The sequence below is a fragment of the Boleophthalmus pectinirostris genome, unplaced genomic scaffold (assembly GCF_026225935.1).
Source record: "Boleophthalmus pectinirostris isolate CB_2022bp ecotype Guang Dong unplaced genomic scaffold, ASM2622593v1 HiC_scaffold_2, whole genome shotgun sequence".
Taxonomy (NCBI): Eukaryota; Metazoa; Chordata; class Actinopteri; order Gobiiformes; family Gobiidae; genus Boleophthalmus; species Boleophthalmus pectinirostris.
The window spans coordinates 27,343,468-27,369,139 of NW_026571152.1; the positions used below are offsets into that span (position 1 = coordinate 27,343,468).

General features: G+C 38.6%; 1 protein-coding gene across 1 annotated transcript; it reads left to right on the forward strand.

Moving 5' to 3' along the window:
* Window positions 1-5,098: 5,098 nt before the first annotated feature.
* On the forward strand, window positions 5,099-25,155 carry cbln1 (cerebellin 1 precursor). Its single transcript, XM_020935289.2, has 3 exons — window positions 5,099-5,656; window positions 6,585-6,704; window positions 23,244-25,155. Exons 1-3 carry the CDS (start codon window positions 5,399-5,401, stop codon window positions 23,439-23,441), a joined length of 576 nt encoding a protein of 191 aa, XP_020790948.1. The 5' UTR covers window positions 5,099-5,398; the 3' UTR covers window positions 23,442-25,155.
* Window positions 25,156-25,672: the final 517 nt, after the last annotated feature.

The following is a 25,672-nucleotide window of genomic DNA, read 5'->3' on the forward strand; positions in this document are numbered from 1 at the left end:
TCATTCTTTGGAGCTTTAATCCATGTTAGAATGCTGTTACCTCCTCAAAAACATACCTGGAGTTGTGTTTTGTTGCTTTCACACATATTTGGTGACATTTTATTATTAGTCTGTCGACATCTCCAAAGCTCAAAATGCTCTGTTCCACCTTATGATGTCATGAAGCGGTAGCTTTCAAATTATTTTTTACCTTTTGTTCAGTAGAGATTGGCAATTCCAGGTCTAAAATCATCCAGATGTTTCTAGTGAAGTTGTATGGAGTTTAAAACAAAAGTGAAGTACTTCCTGTATTATCTCATGACATCACAAGGTGGAACAGAGTTTCTGCTTGAGAGAACTCATTCTAAATATGCAGGATTTGTGTTAAACATGTGGAGATGAAGCAAACCACAACTCCAGGTATGTTTGTGACGAGGAAACGACATTATAACCTAGATCAGAAAGCAGTGCAATATGGGTGCTTTAAATTATAAAGCAAGAAATGCAACGGTAGGGGTTGCTGCACTGATTATTCAAGGAAATAAGGTGATGAAAAGAAATTCTTCATCACCTTCATCATCTGTTCTAATCTAACAAATTTTTTTTCAACCAAGAGACATAATGCTTCATCTTTTCCTAACTCGTTTTGATGTAGTAGGGTAGTGTCTCTACACCAAGCTTCTGTAACAAAAATAATGAAACAAAACAGACACTAGTTAGGTATCTAGGTATCCATGTTCATACTGTAGACTGAAAATATAAATGGACATATCTAACCTACTAGCTGCCGCAACCCAAATAGGAAATAAGCATGGGCGTGCCTCCAGCTCCATCGACTCCTGATCCAATTTTATGCTGAAAAAAAAAAAAGTCACTCCTCTCTCTGTAACTGCTGCTGTAAGGCTCCTCTTTTTGGTCTTAAAATGTTCATATTAACCCGCTATACAGCCTGGTGTTTTTTCTTTTGTTGTTTTTTTGACCATTAATAAATTCCTATTCCTAATATGGAATTTGGCTTTAAATTAGCCAGCCTCTGTGAGCTTCATTTGACTGGAATGCTATTAGTTCACTTCTTTATACAGCACAAAATAAAATATTGTCTTCATTTGTAAAAAAAAAAGTTAAGGAAGAAGATATTTAAAGTCCACAAGAGAAATGTTTTTGTCCTGTAATTTCAAAAATATCCAGTTGTGCTCAGGTACAGTAGTTGTAGAGAAGAATCAGATGTGTATTCTTCTGGATGTGTATTCTTCTTGATGTGTATTCTTCTTGATGTGTATTCTCAGGATGTGTATTCTTCTGGATGTGTATTCTCATGGATGTGTATTCTCATGGATGTGTATTCTTCTGGATGTGTTTCTTCATGGATGTGTATTCTTCTGATGTGTATTCTCATGGATGTGTATTCTTCTGGATGTGTATTCTCTGGATGTGTATTCTCATGATGTGTATTCTTCTGTGTGTATTCTCATGGTGTATTCTTCTGGATGTGTATTCTGGATTCTCATGGATGTGTATTCTCATGGATGTGTATTCTCTGGATGTGTATTCTCATGGATGTGTATTCTCATGGATGTGTATTCTCTGGATGTGTATTCTGTGATTGTATTCTCATGGATGTGTATGGATGTGTATTCTCATGGATGTGTATTCTGGATGTGTATTCTTCTGGATGTGTATTCTCATGGATGTGTATTCTTCTGGATGTGTATTCTTCTGGATGTGTATTCTTCTGGATGTGTATTCTCATGGATGTGTATTCTCATGGATGTGTATTCTTCTGGATGTGTATTCTTGGATGTGTATTCTCTGGATGTGTATTCTCATGGATGTGTATTCTCTGGATGTGTATTCTCATGGATGTGTATTCTCATGGATGTGTATTCTCATGGATGTGTATTCTCTGGATGTGTATTCTCATGGATGTCTCATGGATGTGTATTCTTCTGGATGTGTATTCTCTGGATGTGTATTCTCATGGATGTGTATTCTCATGGATGTATTCTCATGGATGTGTATTCTTCATGGATGTGTATTCTCATGGATGTGTATTCTCATGGATGTATTCTGGATGTGTATTCTGTGTGTATTCTCATGGATGTGTATTCTCCTGGATGTGTATTCTCATGGATGTGTATTCTCATGGATGTGTATTCTTCTGGATGTGTATTCTCATGGATGTGTATTCTGGATGTGTATTCTCATGGATGTGTATTCTCATGGATGTGTATTCTTGTATTCTCATGGATGTGTATTCTCATGGATGTGTATTCTCATGGATGTCTGGATGTGTATTCTCATGGATGTGTATTCTCATGTGTATTCTGGATGTGTATTCTTGTGATTCTCATGGATGTGTATTCTCATGGATGTGTATTCTATGTGTATTCTCTGGATGTGTGTGTATTCTTCTGGATGTGTATTCTCTGGATGTGTATTCTCATCTCATGGATGTGTATTCTTCTGGATGTGTATTCTCATGGATGTGTATTCTGGATGTGTATTCTTCATGGATGTGTATTCTCATGGATGTGTATTCTCATGGATGTGTATTCTCTGGATGTGTATGGATATTCTCTGGATGTGTATTCTCATGGATGTGTATTCTCTGGATGTGTATTCTCATGGATTCTCATGGATGTGTATTCTCATGGATGTGTATTCTCATGGATGTGTATTCTCTGGATGTGTATTCTCATGGATGTGTATTCTCATGGATGTGTATTCTCATGGATGTGTATTCTTCTGGATGTGTATTCTCATGGATGTGTATTCTCATGGATGTGTATTCTCATGGATGTGTATTCTCTGGATGTGTATTCTCATGGATGTGTATTCTCCTGGATGTGTATTCTCATGGATGTGTATTCTCCTGGCTGTAGCATGTGACAGAGCGGTGGGGGAGCAGCTCAGCCTCGTGCCTGTTCTCTGGTTCTAAGAGCAGTCCTTTTGGGCCGTCACTCAGAGTCAGCCTGGATCACACACTGAAGGAAACCCCCGGGACACACAGACACAAGCACAAGCAGAGCACGAAGACGAAGAAGACATGTGAGGTGATGAGCCCAAAGGAAAGCAAAGAGAGAGAGAGAGAGAGGACTAATAAAATATCTGACGTGAGAAAGGTGCCAAGAGCTAGAAACAATAATCAACATAAGTGAGTCTGCAGGGAGGACATGCAGATGAACACTCCATCGTTCATATTTTATTACATCGTACCTGTGTTCTTATCAGAGATGGGGCCAGACATGATTCTTATGCATATATTTCTTCCGTCGCTGAGTTTCTGCTCAGTTAATCAGCAAAATGGATATCACAGATGACATCATTCTATACGGCAAACGTTATTGTTACTGTAATTGAAAATTGGAACTTGGTTCATTTGATCCTTTCATTTATATTTGTCTAGTTTTTATAAGTTAACAAAAATATCAGTATATATGTTTTACTGATTTTGAATACTTTTTTATTCAGTTTCAGCAAACAAACATTGCCAAAAAAGTTTTAAGATCGTCTGAAAACTGTTTAATTTTCAACAGAAATGGTGAGTGTTACTATCTAAAAAACTGACTGTAATTGTATGTGTGAGAGACTTGTTTAACTGTAAAAATCTGGTCACCTGTTGTAGTTTCAAGTAAATCAGTTCTTTATGGTCAACTTGTTTTAAAAATAATACACAGATTATTAAAATAATGCACATATCAGACAGAACAGAGCCTACAGTTAGCATCACACCCTGGGAACGTGACATCACCTGCAGAGTATCAGTAGAAAAAATCAGGTTGTGGATTTCCTTTTGGATATTTCTTTTGGGAATACCATGATATAAATAGGGAAATGTCCCTCTTCACCACCTCTGTTAGTATCACATAATCATACTCAACCAGCAATCGTAATAAATGAGGTCTTAGTATCTTCAGAATTATCAAAAGTCATGAATCATAAAGACATGTCAAATACGTTAACAGAAGTGTTCCTCTTTCATGCCGTCTAATCAAGAAGTGTGATTTTTTTCCCCCCAGATTCGAGCACATTTATATTATGTTTCTGAGTTGATTGGAGTCGTAATGTGGCACCTGGATTAAAGTAACAGCAGTCGTACGTATAAAACTTGTGGACAAAGAAAGTGTTGAAAACATGTTGGAGGCAAAGGCTGAACTAAATGTTTCAGTAAAGATGAAAAGAACACAGAAAACATTATAATTTAGCCAAAAACATACAATGAAAATACTAAACAACTGCTCAGACTGTAGTCACAGCACAGATTTAGCGAGCTCTTACAACAAAGTGCCCCCCTCTGCACAACTCTAACTGGTTAAAATTGGACCTTTATAGAAACACTGACATGTTCTAAAGGAAATTCAATGATAAAACACTTTTTATTTATTTTTTGTTTGAAACCTCAGCCACATTAAAGACAACATTGAACTGTAACCCATTCATACTTATTTGGTGCTCTCAGTTTTACTGCATTTCATTTGATTCTAACTATTTAAGTTCACTATGATCTGCTTGCAGGCTGCCCAGACCTAAGCTCAAGGAGAGTTAACAAGTTCACAAGTTAACAACTCTGAATAGAGCAGTGAGGATTCTGATCTAGCCATTGTACATGGACAGGACAGAGCAATATTCACACTATGTCTGTCACACCTCTGATCTGTAGACCTAATTGACTCACCTATGATATTTTTACTTTTTCTTTGAAAGAAACAGCATAAGAACAAAAGGACATAAAGGAATGCAAAGTCATACCCCCATAAACATACTGCAGTATGTCACAAACGAGAGGAAAATGTCATTCAAAATATACTTTTGTCGCTTTTGAGCTCTTGCTTTGTGCCTCTTCACCCACTCAGGAGAGAGCTAGTGAGTGTGATCCATGGGGCGGGGAGGGCGTTCACCGCGCACTGATTGGAAAGTACCGGTGCTGCGCCCGAGTTAATCCGTTGATAGGTCTGCGTTACCAGGAGGGAGGGGCTGGAGGTGGAGAAAACACACACACGAGGGGCACGCGCCCGGCCCTTTGTGTTCAGAGCCTCATCTCTCACATATGAATAATTGAAGCGCGCGAGAGAGAGCAGACGGAGCTCCCGGCGCGCTATGACTTGTGCTGCCGCGTCACACCGCCACCGCGCGCTACTGCCGCTCCTCGTGTCTCCAAGTCACACAGACGCTGGTGAGAAGTGAAAACCTGCCACAGACAGATCCGGGCGAGCAGCTGATTTTTGTCATAAGCGGGAAAAAAGATAAGACTAAAGCTGTGCTCGGTGCTTTTGTCAGAGTCCGTGCGGGAGAAAGAGTTGACGGTAAGCGACTGCTTCAAGCAAGTTAGCGGCAGAGCGAGGAGCGCGGGAAAGTCTTGCTGCTGTTCAGAGAAAGCGGAGCGCTGTTCACGTGAGCCCGGTGAAGTGTGTCCTCCAGCATGTTGGTGCTATGCCTGCTTGGTGCCGTATGGCTCGCGGCCAGTCCGACCCGTGCGCAGAACGACACGGAGCCCATAGTCCTGGAGGGGAAATGCCTCGTGGTGTGCGACTCCAACCCCACCTCCGACCCCACGGGCACGGCGCTGGGCATCTCCGTGCGCTCGGGCAGTGCCAAAGTGGCCTTCTCTGCGGTGCGCAACACCAACCACGAACCCTCCGAGATGAGCAACCGCACTAGGGTCATCTATTTTGACCGGGTAGGCAACTTTTCTATTCTCTGTGTTTAATCGGTTTCACTGTTTGCCAAACGTGTCTTTTACTTTCTGCCCGTTCTATTTTGCACAAAACTTTCTGTGCTGCGGTGCATTGTGCACTTTAAAAGTTGGCGAGTGCAGTGAGCATATTAGCGATCGAAACCTTTTATCCCCCTACATAACAGACTATAATTTAATTCGTTGCTCTCCTCACAATACAATTAGGCCTACAGCTCTTGCGCACCTTAAGGCATTCCAAAAAGGAGGCGGCGTGTTCTTTGTAATTAAGATGAGCAAAAAGGGCGTTATGAGAGGGTAACGGGGTAAAGGGACTGAACGACAGCTTTCCAGGGTAATTTAGTAAAGATAGGTCGCGAGGGTGAACGCCAATCCGCGCGCCGGTAAAGGTTAATTCTGTCTCTAACTGTCGTTCAATTACGCTCCGGTGTGTTCAGGTCCATAAAGAAGACATTTAACCGGCGCGAGGCAAGATGGAAAATTCCACGTTAAAAGCTGACGAAGTTATCTGTGATTCCGCGTAAAGTTTGGCGCTTGTGACAGGGGAAAAGACAGATAAAAGCAGCGGTTATTGTTGCACATCAGTAAATCAGAGCGTGCACTGCGGGACCAATGCCTTACAGGGGAAGGTGCGCGTACATCTGACTGGCCATGAAACTATTCCTGCACATTAATATGTAACAATGCGGCGTGGGAGGGGCGCACTTTGTTTTATTAATTAATCAAGTCTTTTATTTAGTCAAAGCAATATTTGTAACTTAAATATATTTACACACATTTCTTTACGCGTGATCACAGTGGTTCAACTATTAAAATGTTGACAACTTTTGTTTTTAATTTATGATAACACAGTTTGTTTGTTTGTTTTTTCACAAATGCCACCTTCTCGCTTCTTGTCTCATTTCTCCTGCAGGTCCTCGTCAACGTCGGCAAAAACTTTGACGAAGAGAGAAGTAATTTCATCGCACCACGCAAAGGGATTTACAGTTTTAACTTCCACGTCGTCAAGGTCTACAACCGCCAAACCATAGAGGTAGCCCTTCTCGCTTTGCCACACACTGAACTCATATTTCACTTGTTTCTAAATGTAGTGCAGTGCGGGGAGGTGGTAGGTATAGCTCCGTGAAGAGTAAGAGAGGAACCCAAGTCGCCATCTCCCTCCAGCCAATCATAATTAATCAATACCTGCATGAGGACCGTGTGCAGAGGGCGCCAGATGCAGTGGGTTTATTTTCAGCACCACGGACAGCTCCTATAGCGTTGCATTTTCAGTACCATGGGCAGCTCCTCCACTATTCCCTCTACTCTTTTTGTTTTATTTTTTTTTACCCAGTATTTATACATTTATATATTCCTATACTATGAGTACTTAATGAGACTTGCTGTGCTTTCTCATTCACTCACGTTGCCTGCAGTGCGCCCCTCTTTCATCCTCTCAACATCTTTATTTTCTCAAGTCTTAGATGCGCTTTTACATTCGTTTGATGTGTCAACTGTTTGGAAGAGTCCCCTCAAGTCTTTATGCACATGATTGCGCAGTGTTAATTATTACGCGTCTTTTGCAAATTAAACTATTGTGTAATTATGCTGCTAGCTCCCCAGGGTGTTGCCGTTATGTTTTGCTACTTATCCTTTATTATTGGCAGTGTGAATTAATTAGCGTGACAGTAACGTAAACAAGCTGTAGTGATGAGTAACTGAAAAAAAAAAGTACCAGGATTTGTTTATCGTTGTTGTAAGTAGTAAAGCAAAAAATGTACATGCTTCTGACTTATGGCAAAGACAATTAAGATTGTCATTAAGGCATAACATTGACACAGACAGTGATCAGAGCTACTGTTCTGTGTAGAAAATTCACTCAAAAGTAAAAAATGAAGAGGTTTGACAATGTAATCCCTCATTATTGAAATAAATATGTATTACTTATTTTATAATTATGAATGAGGAATATTTAACGCTAAGGTTTAAGCACTGAATTCATATTTTTTGATGTACGTTCATAATTTTGATTTACAGATTCAATACAGTACAGAGCTATTCCGCGTCATTTTATTTTATATAAAGCATTTTAGGGTATTTTTTAATTAAAAACAGTGGCGTGGAGCAAGATTTTTGCTTTACAAATTATTTAATTTGTATGTAATTTATAAGTGAGACTATATTTTACATCAATACACCCCAAAATATGATGCAACAGACTAATTAATCAAGAGTCCTAGAAATAATTTTAGAAAACAGTAAATCTGAATAATAATATGCAAATGAAACTGTAAAAATGTGCATATATGTAACACCTGACAAAGCTGATTAGAGAGGATCCAGAATATTGTTGATGGTTTGATGTGGATGAGACAGGTGCAGGCCGCCCTATGGTACATCTGAAGTCTGAGTGCTTCTCTCCACCCCCCTCCATCCATCCACAACATCTGCTGTGTGGAAAACTCCCACTGTTTGATGGGTTCACGGGCAGCCACTGTGGAGCCACTGTGGAGCCACTGTGGAGCACTGGAGACAGAGGAGACCAGGCAGTGGCTAGGAGCAGGTCAGAGGGCCTATAGTGAGGAGTAGGGAGCAGAGAGGGAGAGGGAGAGAAGAGAAGAAAGCAGGCAAGGGCAAAGATAGGTCAAACTATACTTAAAAATATATATAACACAAGGATGATTTTATTAGGTGTACTCTGGGCATCATGCAGCAGTTTACAATGACAATTATATAGTTATAATCTGATCAAAAGTGTAAAAGATTTAGTTGATGCTGGAGCATTTAGAACAATGACAAATAGCATGCAAACATAGAATAATACAACAAAATCATCCTATGTACAGTAATTACACTTTTCAAAATCAGCATAACTTATCTTGGCACACGTCTGCTGTTCGATACCACAAAAAGGCTCAGTGGATCGTTGTTCCCCCTTTTCAGATAAAAATTAAAATGCCATCACAGTAATATCTATGTCTATGTATGAAAGTTGTGTGCGTGTCTGCGTGTGTGTGTGTGTGTGTGTGTGTGTGTGTGTGTCCGTGTGATTAAGATTAGCGGTGTCACTTCTGTCAGTCTGCCCCTGGGCAGCTGTGGCTACAGAAGTAGCTTACTGCGTCTGTGTCTTTAGTGAATAAATACTGCAATGTTAAGCGTTTCACCTACTCTGAAAAGTGCTACATAAATCCATTGCTTTATTATTATTAATTATCATTGCTGCAATATTCACTTAAAGGTGAACTATGCACTGTTTCTGGTGGAGGGTCCACCACCTGCTTGTTTCATTATTCATTACTCTTATGGAGATGTTTTTGCTTTGCCTGGAATGTTTCACATTATTCCATTAAACTCATCTATCTCCCTGGAGACAATCTGGTGATGCCACCAGGCCAACTTACAGGTTAGATCTATGGAGAGGTGACCCCACTCACAGTATTTGCAAGGTGTTTGTGAGCAATAAAAATATGTATAATTGATTAATGATATATGAGTTTAATGCCATACTTTCACCAGATGGAGTTACACGGTGCTGCTTTAAAGGTATAATCTTGTATCAGTTCTTTAGTAGAAGCCGTTTCTCGTGTTCGCCGTACTGAGCCTGGTAGAGCTAAATATTGTGGCAGAGTAAAATAAGACGTTTGTCACCAGCTGTCACCACGCGCTAAAAGGACTTTACACATCTGAGCATCTCACACTAAACCTACATACGCTCTCATTATATTATATAGATAAAGATATGGCTGTGTTGGTCGTGTCTGTAAACCTTTTTGAGTGTTACAATTGTGTTAGAATTTGAACATGATCATGGGTTTGTAATTTAGAGGCATTCTTCATATGCTTTTGTTCCAAAGACATAGTGAACAGTGCGTGCCCACACTTGGAACATGCAGTTCACAGATTATAAATACAAACAGATGAGGTGTAGGACGCATACTCAAACTCCGCTCTGAAAATGTAGACATGCATAACAGAGATTAGCTTACCTTCTGTTGTATCACACACACCATCTTGTTTGACACTACAACAAATATATCCACTTTAGTATAACATCTACTAGTTTTATTAAAGAAAACATATGCAAAATTGTTCCCTCATCGTTAATTTACTTGTTGTATTTTGATTGATTCATATATGTTTGTATAATCTTGTTTGCGTGTCCTGCATTTGCTGCCTGAGCTGCCAGTTCCTTCTACATTCTGTTTGAATCCACACGGGACTGGAACGGGACCACAGAGTGTGAAAAAACGCTGTCCAAATTTTAGATTATCCAACCACAGCCACTAATTTGAAGCATGTGTACCTCAAAAGCGGAAGACATTTCCTCTTGAAAATTCTCATAACACAAACTATATAACTTCTTTTACCTGAAAGGAGGAATAGTTTGGTGTTTCGATTGTTGACTGTGTAAAAATCCACGCTGTCTCTCTGTCCTTTCTGTAGATGTTTGTTTTTGAGGCAAACAAAGCATGCATCTCTCTGATTGGTTAATCTGCCTGTCAATCACGCCCTCTGAAATACAGCTCCAGATTAACTCATTTTTGCAAAGTTTTGTCAAAATGTGTGCTGCTGGCTGGTCAGGTAAAGGCACTGTGAGCTCAGAAAAGTCAGCAATGAAAGTAAGTAATAATAATAAGTAACTGAAAGCAGAAGTCAGTTGTGTGTTTTTTAAGCCATTTTAGACCAATAATGTGGTTTACAATAAAAGTAAAAATCTACATGAGTTATTGTTTAAAAGCATGTCTTCTATAAAGTCAGTTTTCTTGCAGTAGTAGAAAGACCAGTTTAAATCAGACTACGCTTTCACACTTGGGTTTGTTGTGCTGCCTGGGGCAGACAGCAGTAACAGGGGCTATGACAAATACAATGGACTTTGGGAGTGAGTCAGGCAGTGTTACTCCTGGTTCCAGTTGAGAGCTGAGAACCTCCAGGCCTTAGTGATAACACATAACATTGAGATCTGGCTTTTCTCCATTCAATGTGGTGTTATGTAAACTGGATTTTTGTGAGAAAGCTCCGCATCTGTCCACACGGAAGCCTTTGAACTCTGGTCGGCTCACTGTAGTCCAACTTAATACTTCAGCATGTACGCACAACTCTTCTGTGTTGTATCTTGTGCGGCGTGGGCTCAGCTCTGCTACTAAACACAAAATCAACACACAATAAAAGAAAGGGAAAGTACGTCTGTAGCTGTAACCAGTTAGTCATTATCTGTGATATTTATAGGAAATTAACTGAGCAGTGATGGAACAAGTACTCAGTTTTGTTGCTGAAGTACAAGTAGTACAGATAGTGATGCAAAAAATACTAAAGTAAAAGTATAACATGAAAAAAAAAATCTATGTAAATAAAAGTATTTATGTAGCTGTTTAAAAATGTACTTTAAGAGTAAAAAGTAAAAGTATGCAGATTTTGAGATCTAATAAAGCTTCACATGAACTGTTTTTTATGGAGATTTGTGCTGTATTTTGTTAAACAGAAACAACTGAATTGTTTTTTTCTTCCTATTTTATTTGTATATTTTTGTTTTTCTTAAACTACAAATGTGTCTCACACAATAATAAAAAATACTTTAACATTTCAGTCCTGTTCAAAAATGTAGTGAAGTAGAATGTACAGATAACTATTCTCAAATGCAGCAAGTAAAAGTAAAAAGTATCCACTTTAAAATTTAAAATTTACTTAAAGTACAGATACCTAAAAATTATACTACTTTTACTTTGTTACGTTCCACTACTGAAACTGAGGAGACCTTAGTGGAAGAAACTGGAAGGGCTGATGGTATCCGGATACTAAAACAAACTATTGTCAGAACTACTGCTTTTATTTGGTTTTGAAAATTACAATCCACTGTAAGTTTGTAATTTTAATCACTTGACTGGTATTTGATTAGAGCCCAGTTGAAACATTTTTTATTGCTTTTAAGTCAAATATATTTGCATATTTAAAAAATGCTTTACATACAACAATAAACCCCTATACACAATACACAATATACAGCAAGAAAAACAAGATTAAGATAATTTAGGTTAGAATAATAATAATAATTTCAATCTGAAGGTGCTTGTTATTGTTGTATTTTTATGCAAGACACTTGAGTTATTGTAGTGTAGCCAAAGGAATGACATCTGGCATAATAATAATAAAAAAAACAAAACACCAACATGTGTGTGGCCATTTAAATAAGTTTGATGAAGCTTTATTGTCAAAACTGAGAAACTACAAATTTTACTTTCTATTATCCTTTACCTTATTATCAGTAATTGCTAATCCAGGAAATACACAAACCCATGACATCCTGAACTGATTGCAAACAACACATTAAACTTTGCTCTGATGTATTTTGATATTTAAACACAGATCTCAGTGGAAGTCATTATGAAGTAAAAGTAGAGGCTCAGAGCAGTGCTGGGTGCCTGCTCGAGGGTTTGGGTGAGTGATGTTTCACTTGTAACATGATTAAATTACACAGAAATGCCCAATTAAGTCATCTTGATCAGCTGTACTTCAGTTTTAAGATTCTGCCACTCACATGGAAATGAAGGCTTAGATAAATGTAACCTAGAAGAGAAATGCTTTTTAAATTTTATATATCAGTTACTTTAATTACAAATATGGAGGTGTGGATTCACTAGGAAAGCTACACACTGAGCCCAGGCAGTGTTCTTCGATATACACAAGACAAAATACGAGTCAGAGCCATAAATAAAGTCTTATCTGCACTGTGCTGTCACTTAGAAACAATAAAAGAGTAAATAATAGTTATGGACTTAATTTGTCTGAGGCTCAGCACAGGAGACATATATTCTCAGAGTTGTCATGGAAGAGCTGGCAGTGCATTCTTATGAGGCGGCTACAGCAATATCCTGGAAAAAAATGTACCATATTCCTTTTCCCTGTGGGTTACCAAAGCAGACTTGTTTTAAGTGCAGTGAGGTTTGTTTATATTGGTTAAACTTGGATTACTTTGAGCACTTTTCTGATCAGATCAGTAGGTATATTAGTATATTAGTATATTAGTATTAGTAGGTTACATAATTAGTCTGCTTGCTGACATATTGTGTGGAGATTAAAGTGTTCTTATGAAAACTGATTGCTTGTGTGGTGTGCAGCTATTTCCTGTTTTGTCTTGTCAGGAAAATATTCACTTGACCACACGTGCCAACCAGCTGTCCTGACTGGCTCATTGTCTTCTCTCATTTCTGGATGGAAAAGGGTGTAACACTCACATAAAAATAAAGATATCACCCTGATATATTAAATTTGATCTGAGCCTTGTTTTCTGACCATTTGTTTGGCTTTTTTAAATTTTATTTAAAGGTGCACTTCGTAATGTTTCTAGTGGAGAGTCTGCCACCTGCTTGTCTCATTGGAAATGTTATTGCTTTGTCTAGAATGTTCCACAGTATAGATTAAACTGATCTGTCATGAGGGAGACGAGCAGGTTATAACCCTACGCTGCATTACAGGTCAGTTCTGTGGAGAGTCGCCCCTACTCACAGAAGGAATTATTGAATTTTTGAGCAATAGAAACACCCATAATGAATACATGTTAGATGGATATGTTTAATGTCAGGCCATGGAACGTACCAGGGAAAGCAATAACATCTCCATAGATGCAAGCAGGTATCAAAGCCTCCACCAGCACCGTACCTTACCACCGTAAGATATCAAACTAATGTGAGTTTTCCATCTTTGTGTCATTTACTGTTCTGTAGTGTGGGCCATGCCAGTGCCTGTTTGGCATGTTCAAGGGGAAACTGTGTGATTTTATTCCAATTCCTAAATCCAATTTGCATGTATTTATAATCTAATGAGATTTACTGTTAATTAAACTATAGCACTTGTGTAAGTGTATATAAAACACAAATGCAGACATGAGGAGAAGAGGGGCTGTTGTGATTGTGGTGGGCACTGACCTTAAAGGTGCACCATATAACTTCTCGGTTGGGAGTCCATCATTGTTTTGTTTCTATGGATATGTCACTGCTCTGCTTGAAATGTTCCACAGTATGACATTAAACAGATTACGTTGTATTTATTGAATCACAGGTGGTTTTATAACTCAACAATACCTAGAAAACAAAACAAAACAAATCAATATCTGTGCCTCTCCATAGATCTGACCAGTAACTTCACCAACTTTGGTCTCCATCATGACAAAAAAAAGGTTTAATGTCATACTGTGAAACATTTCAGACAAAGCAATAACATTTCCATGGGAGAAAAGCATTTAATGGACCCGCCCCCAAAAAAGTTACACAATGCACCTTTAACTGTGTTTCCAGTATTTTATAGACAAACTTTATTGTTCCACAAAGGAAATTATTTGGACACAGTAGCTCACAGATCACAATATATTATAATAACAAAGAGCACAAAAATATAAATGGTAATAATAAATTCAAAATAAGTAGAAAAAATAACAAGAAAGCAGTGTTAAGGCATAATTATATAAATGCATATATATACAAGAGGTTGTGAGTATATACAAAGTAAAATTCCAATGTTATTTCTGTTTAAATGTAATGAAAAGTCAAAATAAGCAGTATTTATAGAAAGTGCTAATTCTGTAACCCTTTGTCTGCAGTGATTGTTACTTTACTGGCAACAGTCAGGTGCCACTAATTGTGTGGACCATATGTTGCTCCAGAGTGGCTCCCACACACTGAAGAGCACAGACCTGTTAGTCACACAGGAAACAGGCCACTCCGCTGAGAGCATTTACATTCACTTTCTATTGTCTCCTGTCTTGAACTGTTTCCAATTGTGATTCTTTTCAGTCCTGCGTCACCAAAATTATAATCCAATTTTACAGTTTTTAGACTATTTTAGGTATGCGGTTAAATTGAATAGACCCACCACAACAATACGGTGCTGCTGACTCCAGAAGAGCACTTATTGTAATAGACTGCTGTGAATACAAGGTCTATTTCAATTTAACTGTGAGTCAATATCAGGTCATTTGAATTACTGCTCTGTTACACATAAGACAATGACTATAACATTGCGCAAAAAGGTCACCCTAAAATAAATATGCAACCATTTCATCTGCTGTTGTTTCAACTTTATTAACATTAACGTTACCTATAAAACAACATGGTATTTTAACATTTGAAGGCAAACAGTTCAGTAAAGATGTACAATGAAATGTTTCTGGCAGTTGTTATTGCTTTGTCATTAAACTTACCTTCTTGCTGCCTCTCCTCAGATCTGGCCTCTTTGCCTTATCTCCATGGAGATAGACAAGTTTAATGCTATACTGTGGAACATTCTAAGCAAAGTAATATTCATGGAGACAAGCAGGCGGCAAATCTAGCACTGAAGTAATTTATTGCTTCAGAGAGATGTTGTGATAAATGAGAATATTGTAACTGCTTTATCCAACTCATTCAATAACAATAAAGCAAAATAATCTCAGAAAACCAATGTACTGAAACACTTAAATATACAATAATCATTAAAAGACCCGAGCTGCAACACATAAATAACAGAATGAAGCAATAATTAGCCTTAGAACAAGATATTCAACTTTCTACAGCTCAAATCTATTTTTATTACAAAATACAAAAATACCACAAATATCCCCACTTTTGTAACCAAATTGTACACAATATAAATATTGTGCCCCAAAATATATTGTTCCAGCTTTCATATATTGAACAATAAGTCGATCGAGTAATTATTGAGACAGACAGACCGAAAAGTTACATCAGGCACCTTTAAATTATCTTCAAAGGTGCACTGAGAAACTGTTTGGCTGAGGGTCTGTCACCTTCTTGTTTCCATAAATATGCCATTGCTCTGCTTAGAACAGACATGTAAAACTCAGGCCCCGGGGCCAAATTTGGCACGCGATATAATTATATTTGGCCCGCGAGATCATATCAAATATGTATAAGGGCTGGCCCGTCGGCTATAGAAACATTATTTATTTAAAATTTGTATTTTATTTTATATTATGCTTGCTCTAGATTCAAAGTTTAAGCAAAACAATTTTAACCATTATTTTAATAAGAAAAGGTTTAACATTACATATCTCGAAAGAAGAGAAAACATGCAGATGTTTTTGAAAATTTTCAATAAATATTTAGTTTGGCCCACAGTTTACTCCCAGTTTTATTTTTGGCCCTCTGTGAATTTGAATTTGACACCCCTGCCTTAGAATGTTCCACAATATGACATTAAAGAGCTCTACCTTACATTTATTCAACTCCAGGTGGTTTCATAGCTCAAAAATACCTAGAAAAACAGGCATTTTGACTGAGAGCGGGGTTGCCTCTTCACAGATCTGACCTGTAACTTAGTCTGGTTTGTTCACCATGAAGATAGAAAGGTTTAATGCCATACTGTGACACATTCCAGACAATACAATAACATCTGAATGGAGAAAAGCATTTGACTGAAAACTCCACCAGAAAAATTGTCCAATTCCTTGATTTATATCTAATTCCATCTATGCATCACGTTGGTTTTCCTTGAACTCTACATAGATCTAGACCAACCTGAGCACACGTCGTCGTAACAACAAGGATCAGGACCAGTTCATGAGTTCAAAGTTATAAAAGATGCAGAGATCACGGTGGAAACAGCAGAGGCCCGTCACAACAGCTGACTCGAAACAACTGGATGACTCAGACATCCCATGTCCTTTTTAAGTACTGCAGGGAGACTCCAGTAAAGTTCTATGTGTGACGCTGCTCTCTTTTGGTCCAACACTGGTTTATTTATATTGTGCATCAACTTTCCATGAGGGTGTGAAGCTAGCAGTAAGCACTACTTTGTCTGAAGCTCTGTTACTTAAATTCAGACTTTAATCTGAGCTTTATTTTAACACAGTCTGTCCAGAAAGAGCTGATGCGGTTGGAGCTACAACAGGTGATATGATTTGTTCTGTTAAACAAATTTCTCACACACACACAAAAAAAATTACAGTCACAAGCTAGATAGCGCTAACTGTTTTTCACTTAGTCATGCTCATCTTTTGTTGAAAATAAAACACCTAAAAAGGACCATGAACACTAGTATTGATCACAGGCTCCTGAAAATGTGCTGTTGAAATCCGTTTTGTATTTTTTCTTGAGTTTTCAGACGATCTTAAAACTTTTTCGTCTGTGTTTGCTCATGTTTGCTTTGTGTCACTATGGAAACTGCTGAACGTTCTGCCAATAGATAGTTATAGATCTCCCCTCGGCATGATTTCACTGCAAAGTATCAATGTCATCTCTCTTCCCGCTCTTCCAGATAATCGGTACACATGTGTAATATAGGCATAGGTATACGGAAAGCCATTCTAATGCTTTTATGGTTATGTTGTAGCTTTATGGATACTTGCTCACAGATGTGCGTTTGTGTGCTGGATTGTCTCATTCTTCTGAAACCACTGGCACAACTTTATTAGAACGATACATCACACGCTGACCCAACCTGAGTGTCCGTTTCCACAGGGACCCCAGTGTAAGAAAGAGGGAGAAGTGGAGAGACGTGTATGAGTTATCGTCACGAAATCTTTGTTACAACATAAAAACTCCCAAAATGAGCCTGTATTACGCGTTCTAACATAACATACCTGAAGTTGTGTTTTGTTTCATTCCCACATGCTTAATGCACAAACCCTGCTTATTTAGGCTGAGTTCTTCGCTCAGACTGGAACACGGCGTTGTGAGTTTTGCAGATGGAGACACACTAACAATGAATGGTTATTCAAACACGTGTGAATGAAACAAAACACAACTTTAGGTATGTTTTTGATTAGAAAACAACATTCAAACAAGTCTTAAAGCTCTAAAGAGTAAATTTTGCGTAATATGAGACCTTAGAATGGATAAATTATATTGAATTACACAGAAAAGAGGGTTGAGACGAGTTAAAAATCAGTCCTTTGTATTCAGTGATTCCAGGTCAGCAGCACCAAAACTGTGTGTGTAATAGTATTGAGGCAGAAACTGTGACTGGTAAAAATATGTTTCAGATTTTCACGTTGTGGTTATTGTATCTATTAACATTACTTTGCATATTTTCACTATTCGGATACCTGTTTTGTTTTTATTAATGAATGGATACATGTTCTCTTATCCGTAGTCTTTGTAGTGTTCTTAAAATTTCGATTGCATTTTAATGAAGATGTTTAGAGTGGTCTCTCCTTGAAGCCCACAACTGATTAGTCTCAAATGGAACCTCTGTTTGACTGACAAATATGTGTAAACACTGTTATTGGAGTTATTGCTGTAGCTGAAATCCTGCTCTTATACTATGGCCTCCAGTGAAGTTTCCTCTAATATTTAAATGTAATTAAGCCAGTGCAGTAATTATGGACCACGGTGAGGCACATTAATGCAACAGACGAGTTTTCAAAGCCAATTTTAGAAAAGTTGTAAATGTCAATTGCAGTTTTTTCTCATGCTCTTCTGGAGTTACTGGAGCTACTACTTCCCCACAGGACATCAGATAGTTCATGATAGGGCAGTTTTTCTTGTTTATGAAATTTTTTAAGAATAAAAGCAAAAGCATTTAAAAGTGAAAATGGGCTTAACCTCATCATTCTTGTCATAGAAATAGGCCTGTCATGAAAACAAATTTTAGAGTACGTATGTTACTGAATAAAATATATGTGATGAACCATAATATTGAAACTAATGTATGGACTGAGTGATGTGTGTTTGTTACATCCTTTTTTCTGTATTGTCGTCAAACTGCCAATGGGACTAAGAGTGAAAATGAGCCTTCATGGCTAACTCATGCATGGCCCATTTACATGCTATAACACGTGTTAATTAATGTGCACTGGCCCATATTTAATAAATAAGCATAAACAGCCATGACACAACCCTAACGCATGATTATCCCCAATCCATTAATCTTTTCTTTGAACCGAAAAAGAAAAGTACACATTGACCACCAAAAATGATTGTTCCATCTATTATATATTGAACGATAAGTCAATAATTATCGTGGCAGCCTACATAGAAGTGATTCACACAATTTTTGATTTGGATATACCTCTCTCTAGAAGAAGTGACGTAATTGACCATTTTTTTCATTCATCTTTTAAAACATGATCCAAAATACCTATACATCATAAACCACATATACAACCACGTACACAGAAAAGCACATTTATGACTTTCAGATTCCTGTTACATTTTGAAGAATTTTCACCATATAAAATATATAATCCATTGTTTTAAAGTGTATACTGCTGGTGACAGTCTCATTTTTCATCATTGTGAAGTTTATGAATAAACAGTATATGAAAAATAGCAGATTCTTGTAACATTTTGATGAATTTTCAACATTCAAAATCTATAATCTGTTGTTTTAAATTGTTAAGAGCTATGGTAGCAGTCCTCATTCTTCATCATTGTGAAACTTAAAGATAAACGGTATACAAAAAAATAGCAAATTCCTGTAACATTTTGATGAATTTTCACCATTCAGAATATACAATCTATTGTTTAAAATCGCTAAATGCCATGGTAACAGACCACAAAAATATAAATAGTAATATTAAATTCAAAATAAGTAGCAAAAATAACTGAGACTGGTGTCAAATAAGGCATAATTATATAAATGCATATGTATACAAGAGTTTTATTGTTAAATGTTAAATGCTATGATAACAGCCCTCATTTTTCATCATTGTGAAACTAGACAGGCCGCTTATGAAAAAACAGCTAAGTATAAAAGTTAGTTCCTGTGGTGTCTCCGGTGGGCAGCCTGGAGAATGTGCTGCTCTGAAGCTATTAAAGCCTTTATAATTGGCCACTCAGCACATGGCTATATGATGGTGATTTAGATGAAGCAGACGGCCTCGGGAGCCAAAACAGTCACTGGTGGGAAATGACATTTGAGTGTGACCTGTGCAGTGTTTTGGTCCTGATAATTTCAAAAATGATTTAAGTGTTGTCTGAGTGTTTTCATCACATTCACGTAGCGGCGGAGGCTCTCTTCACGTTGGCAGTCTGAGGCGCTGCTGTGTTCAGTTTGCTATTAAGAGAAGGACCGGGCCAAGAGGGCTCTTGACTGTGACAGGCTCTCCATCTGCAGATCCCACACACACTCATTCACTCTCTCACCAGTGCAACATAAATGAGCCCGAAGAGTGTATAATTATGGGCTGTTTGTCACTGTAGTCCAACAGAGGGAGAAATATGTACATTTATAGATCTCCATATTGTAGAGTGTTGAGAAACATTTTTAATTCACACAATTTAAACTCTATTAATTAACAATGTGCACGAAACAATTCACTCTTTGTTGGGCTTTTCTTCATTTTTCAATAAGACACCTACGACTGAGAGATGACAATGTTTTGTGATAATGTGTTTTTTGAAAATATATTTATATTTAACAACATTTTTACACTCTTCTTTATGTGCATGATGGATTATTAAAGTCCCTTTAAAGATGAAAAACTAAGATCGTTTAAACACACATTAGCAAGAAAAATCACATTCTTGTAAATTTGTGTTTTAAGCTTAAAAATATTCACTCAAATCTCCTTCCTGAAAGAGTGTTAGTGCTTGAAATACTCTGTTGTACTTATGAAATAGTCCTTTAAGAAGTTAGTTACTTTGAATATTACATTTTTATAGCCATATTATATGCATAAGAAGAAACACTGAACACCCATTTATTGTAATTCACCCACAAACATTTTTAGTTGCTCTGAGAAACTGAAACTGGAATTAGAAGTTGATTCAGGAAATGCAGCAACTGGGCTCTCCGGTTTCTCCCATCAACCCAAAACATGCTACAGGTCTCCATAAACAGTTGATAGTCAAGATCAGTTAAATATAATCAATTCAATCATTGTGTGTCCTTAGGCAAGACACTTCACCCACATTGCCTAGTATGAAAGTGGTGTGTGTGTGAGTGATGGTGGTGGTCGGAGGGACCGATGGCGCCGAGTGGCATGGCAGCCATGCTTCTGTCAGTGTGCCCCAGGGCAGCTGTGGCTACAATAGTAGCTTACCATCACCAGGGTATAAAGTGAATGAAAGAATGCTGAATGAATAATGCTGAATAATGCTCTGTAAAGCGTCTTTGGGGACAGAAAATGTCTGTGAAAAGCGCTATATAAATAAAGACTTACTTAATTGTTGAAGCTACAACTCAGGGGCACCAGAACTGTCACTATGCCAATCAAATATGTGTATAAATATGCCTGATGATCCACAAGCCTTTTGTGCTCGAATCTGGTTCCAACACATTATTTGAGTGATAACTTGATCCCTCTCCTACTGTATTATGTGGTTAATAATACAGTATGTTGAACAGTGGTGAGCTCAAGCTGATGGAGGTCAGTGAGTGTATTCTGGGACATATTTGTTACTGACCACCCAGAACCCCACACTTTGACCAACTTAGGAGAGTTTTCGAGAGGAACTGTCTTCCGCATTTGAAAGACACGTGATACAAGCTGAATTTGAACAGATTGTTGAAGGGACTGGCTGGTCAGGCAAACATATTTTCACACTTGCAGTTATGTGTATCTACATTATTGTGCATATTAGACGGATCATTCTAATATTGTGATTTTAACAGGAGCTGGAACCATGTTATTTTAAGCCAACGGGAGAATTTTGTGTAGGTGACTTATGTTTCATTTTACAATAGTGTGGGCACAATAAAATTCCCCCAGAGCTAACTAGACTCACTACGTTTCACAGTGATTGAAACTAATTTGTCCCTTAAACCACAAAAAACCCAAACAAATGAATCCCCTGTGGTTGGAGATAGAATCCTTTTCACACTTCTCTGATACAGCCCACTGGAGGCAAGATCCAAGAAGAATGTAAAAGAAAAAACTAATGAATCTAATGAAAGTGCAATGGTTCAGAGATTATACTCTTTGGTAGAGTAAACCTGCTATTGATAAAAAAATAAAAATAAAAAAAAAAAACACAAAAAAAACAAAAACAAGTTACATACACATTTTATATTTTTGTCAAACATAAATTCAACTTGCAGAAACTCAGAGAAATACAAAGAGAAACTATTAGTAGCAAGGGGGTGAAGGAGGTGATGACAGGATGAGGAGAGTGAGGAGGACGATGATAAGATGAGAAAAATGAAGGAGGCTATGAGAGGATGAGGAGAGTGAGGGGGACGATGAGAGAATAATGAGAGTGAAGTGGATGATGAGAGGATGAGGAAAGTGAAGGAGGTGATGGGAGGATGAGGTGAGTGAAGAGGATGATGAGAGCATGAGGAGAGTGAAGAGGAGATGAGATGATGAGGAGAGTGAAGGGGACGATGAGAGGATGAGGAAAGTGAAGGGGACGATGAGAAGATGACGTGAATGAAGGGGATGATGACAGGATGAGGAGAGTGAAGGAGGTGATCAAAGGATGAGGAAAGTGAAGGGGCAGATGAGAGGATGAGGAGAGTGAGGAGGTGATGGGAGGATGAGGAGAGTGAAGGAGGCAATGAGATGATGAGGAGAGTGAAGGGGATGATGACAGGATGAGGAAAGTGAACGAGGTGATGAGAGGATGAGGAGAGTGAAGGGGATGATGAGAGGATGAGGAAAGTCAAGGAGGCGATGAGATGATGAGGAGAGTGAAGGGGATGATGAGAGGATGAGGAAAGTGAAGGAGGCGATCAGAGGATGAGGAGAGTGAAGGAGGCGATGAGATGATGAGGAGAGTGAAGGGGACGATGAGAAGATGACGTGAATGAAGGGGATGATGACAGGATGAGGAAAGTGAACGAAGTGATGGGAGGATGATGAGAGTGAAGGGGATGATGAGAGGATGAGGAGAGTGAAGGAGACGATGAGAAGATGACGTGAATGAAGGGGATGATGACAGGATGAGGAAAGTGAACGAAGTGATGGGAGGATGATGAGAGTGAAGGGGATGATGAGAGGATGAGGAAAGTGAAGGGGACGGTGAGAGGATGACGAGAATGAAGGGGATGATGACAGGATGAGGAAAGTGAACGAGGTGATGGGAGGAAGGGGACAATGAGGATTTATTCAATTATAGGTGGTTTTACAGCTCAAAAATACCTAGAAAAGCAGGTAATCTGATTGAGAGTGGACTTGACTTTCCACAGATCTGACCTGTAACTTGGTCTAATTTGGTCGCCATGAAGACAGAAAGGTTTAATGCTATACTGTGAAATATCTCCATGGAGGAAAGCATTTGATGGACCCTCCACCAGAAGCGTTACACAGTGCAATGTGATGCAAACCATAAAACATTAAATAAACAACTTATTATAATTCTAATAAATTAATATCCAGTATAAACAATTGTGGCTTTGTTTTAATATTTATTATGCCTCGAAATTTGCATTAGTGTTAGCATTGAGACATAAACATCTCTCTTTCTAAAAGCAACACTGTCCAGTGTTTAGCATGTTGGCAGCTTCCTATACACTGTCTTTTATATAAATCTTTGCTCACCACACGCTGAGTCGCAACACACGCAATGAGCAAAAACCTCATAGATGTACAATTGGACAGGAAGTAGTGACGCTCACAGTTTGATACGAGGTGCTGTTGAGCTCCCTTTAAACTATGAAGTATTTGTGCTGTGTGGAATCAGACACTGTAGAATTTCTTATTTTTCTCTCTCGTCTGTAGGTGAGTCTGATGCACAATGGCTGGCCAGTCATCTCAGGTTTCGCCGGAGACCAGGATGTGACACGTGAAGCGGCCAGTAACGGCGTTCTGATCCAGATGGAGAAGGGCGACCGAGCCTACCTCAAACTGGAGCGAGGCCACCTGATGGGCGGATGGAAGTACTCCACCTTCTCGGGTTTTCTGGTGTTCCCCATGTAGAGGGCGTGTGCGAGGCAGAGGAGCTGAGGGGAGGTGGACAGAAGAAACGGCTGGGGACAGGACAAATACTGAAGAAGAGTAGACTCTGGGAAGAAAAGGAACGTTATAGACTTTTTGGAGCGCTGCTGAAGAGGGGGAGGCCGGAGGAGAGATATTTAAGTGCAAAAATAGATCCAAGAGCATGACTCAGAGAGATTAGGAAGGCCATGCTTTGGCAGCCAGCTTCTTCACCTCTCTTCCTCTACGATTCATCCTCTCATCCATTTGCTCCACTCACTGTTTCTGTGTGCCTACTGCAGCTTTGGACAGAATAAACCTTTTTTTATTCTCCACTGAAAAGGGCAATTAATCATTTCTAGGAGTGATCAAAAGCCTGAGTGTTCCCATCGCCACACCTCTGTAATCTACCCTTACATTCAAGTGTACAGTGGGCTTTTCAAATGTTTGATTGACTTGCACTGATTTTTGAACCAGTTTGTTCTCTGAAGCCAAAACACGTTTTATGAGGGAGCCCTCCTCACTGATATAAAAACATGTGCACTTTCCCCTGATGTGCTGTTTATAGCCTGTTATCAAAGGTTTCACAATTTCAGAAGTCTTATTATGTAGAAACTCTGGACTACCAGGGTGCAGCCAGTTCATCTCTAGACATGAGCAGGACATCTATTTTTATGTCCTCCCTTGTATTTTACCAAATCATAACAACGATAACCTGAGTCCTCTGTTTATTCTATACAGAGGATGTTAGTCTGAAGCCCCTGCTCTCGGTTGCTCCTGCAGGGCAGATAGAGTCCCCGCTCCTCTCTAAGGGCACATGTGTCTTGCTGCTAAGTTTTGTCATTAGGCTGTTACACTCTCGATTGTTTGTTTGACAATGTGAACTTTCATAAAAAGACATCCTGATATAACCACTACTGGTTTGTACTGGCCTATCCCCACCTCCCCCATAGTGTTCGGGAGCATGGGCCTTCTTGCTCTGCACTATAGGTCTAGTTTGCTGGTACAGCTGCTGTACATGCTTATGAAGAGAATTCTTCCAAAAGTCAGAAATGACATGGAAATATTTTGCTGCAGTCCTCAGTGACTTTTTTGCTATACTCTCTCAGTCTTATCTGTAATCTTAGCATGTGTGCAGACTTCACGTTGTCCACCGTTGTGCCATAAATTCATAATATTTTTGTTCAGTCATTTTCTCATGCCTTTCTGCTTTCCTGTGGTTTTCCTCTCTTGGACTATGTCAGTTCAAACCAACTTTCCCTCACTGTAGCCCTGACCTCCATGTGCGCCTGTGCCTCCTCTGACTCCTCGTGTGTCTCCTATCCTGCTGCTGCTTGGATCCTTCCTTGCTTATTCCTCAAAGTGGGACTTTGGACATTGAACCACTACAAACTCTAATATATATAAATAGTTAAATACGCACAGTATATACAAATGGATCTATGAATATATTGAAATGAAAGCCACAATTTCTATTCTCCCAATATTATGACAATGTTGGCAATGGTAACATACTGAGAACTGAATCTGGTTAATGACTATATCTGTATTTCTGTATTTCCGTGTTATATAAATACTATTCCCAGAGAAACTTACTAGTGATTGTGTGTGGAATCTGGAGCTGCTGTCCTGCTCTTCTGATTAAAATATGAATCTTGTTTTTTATTATTATTATTATTTTGGGTCAAGCCAAGTTGTGACTAAAACATCATCTGAACAGCTGAAAAGATTATAATGCTAGTTTGACTGACTGTAAATGACATGTGAATATTTAGAAAATGACAATAGTCTTTCATTTACCAATCAATCAAATGAGTTTATCGATTGTTTTCTGATTTCATTGATCAGATGAATTCAATAAAACTAAATGGTTCTTTTATTTTTGTTATAACTATTGAAGCGGGGGCTTGGTGTCTTCTTTGGGCCCATGGATTCTTGCTCCTCTGTAGTGCTTGTGCTCTGTTACGCTTGTGCACGAGAATATTATTCACAGTAGCACATATTTATATTTCCACATTTTAGTGAACACTCAAAATCTAACACAACTATTTAAAACTCTCATTTATAACATGAATTAAGGTTAAGGTCTCAGTAGGGAAATATGTCCTCTGCATTTGACCCGTCCTTGAGTGTTGCTTGGGCAACTGTCCGGAGCAGCGGCAACCCATTTCCAGGTCTTGAGCACACTGGTGGGTTTTATAGTGGGTCCAACCGGGCCTCTCTGTGTTTCTCCC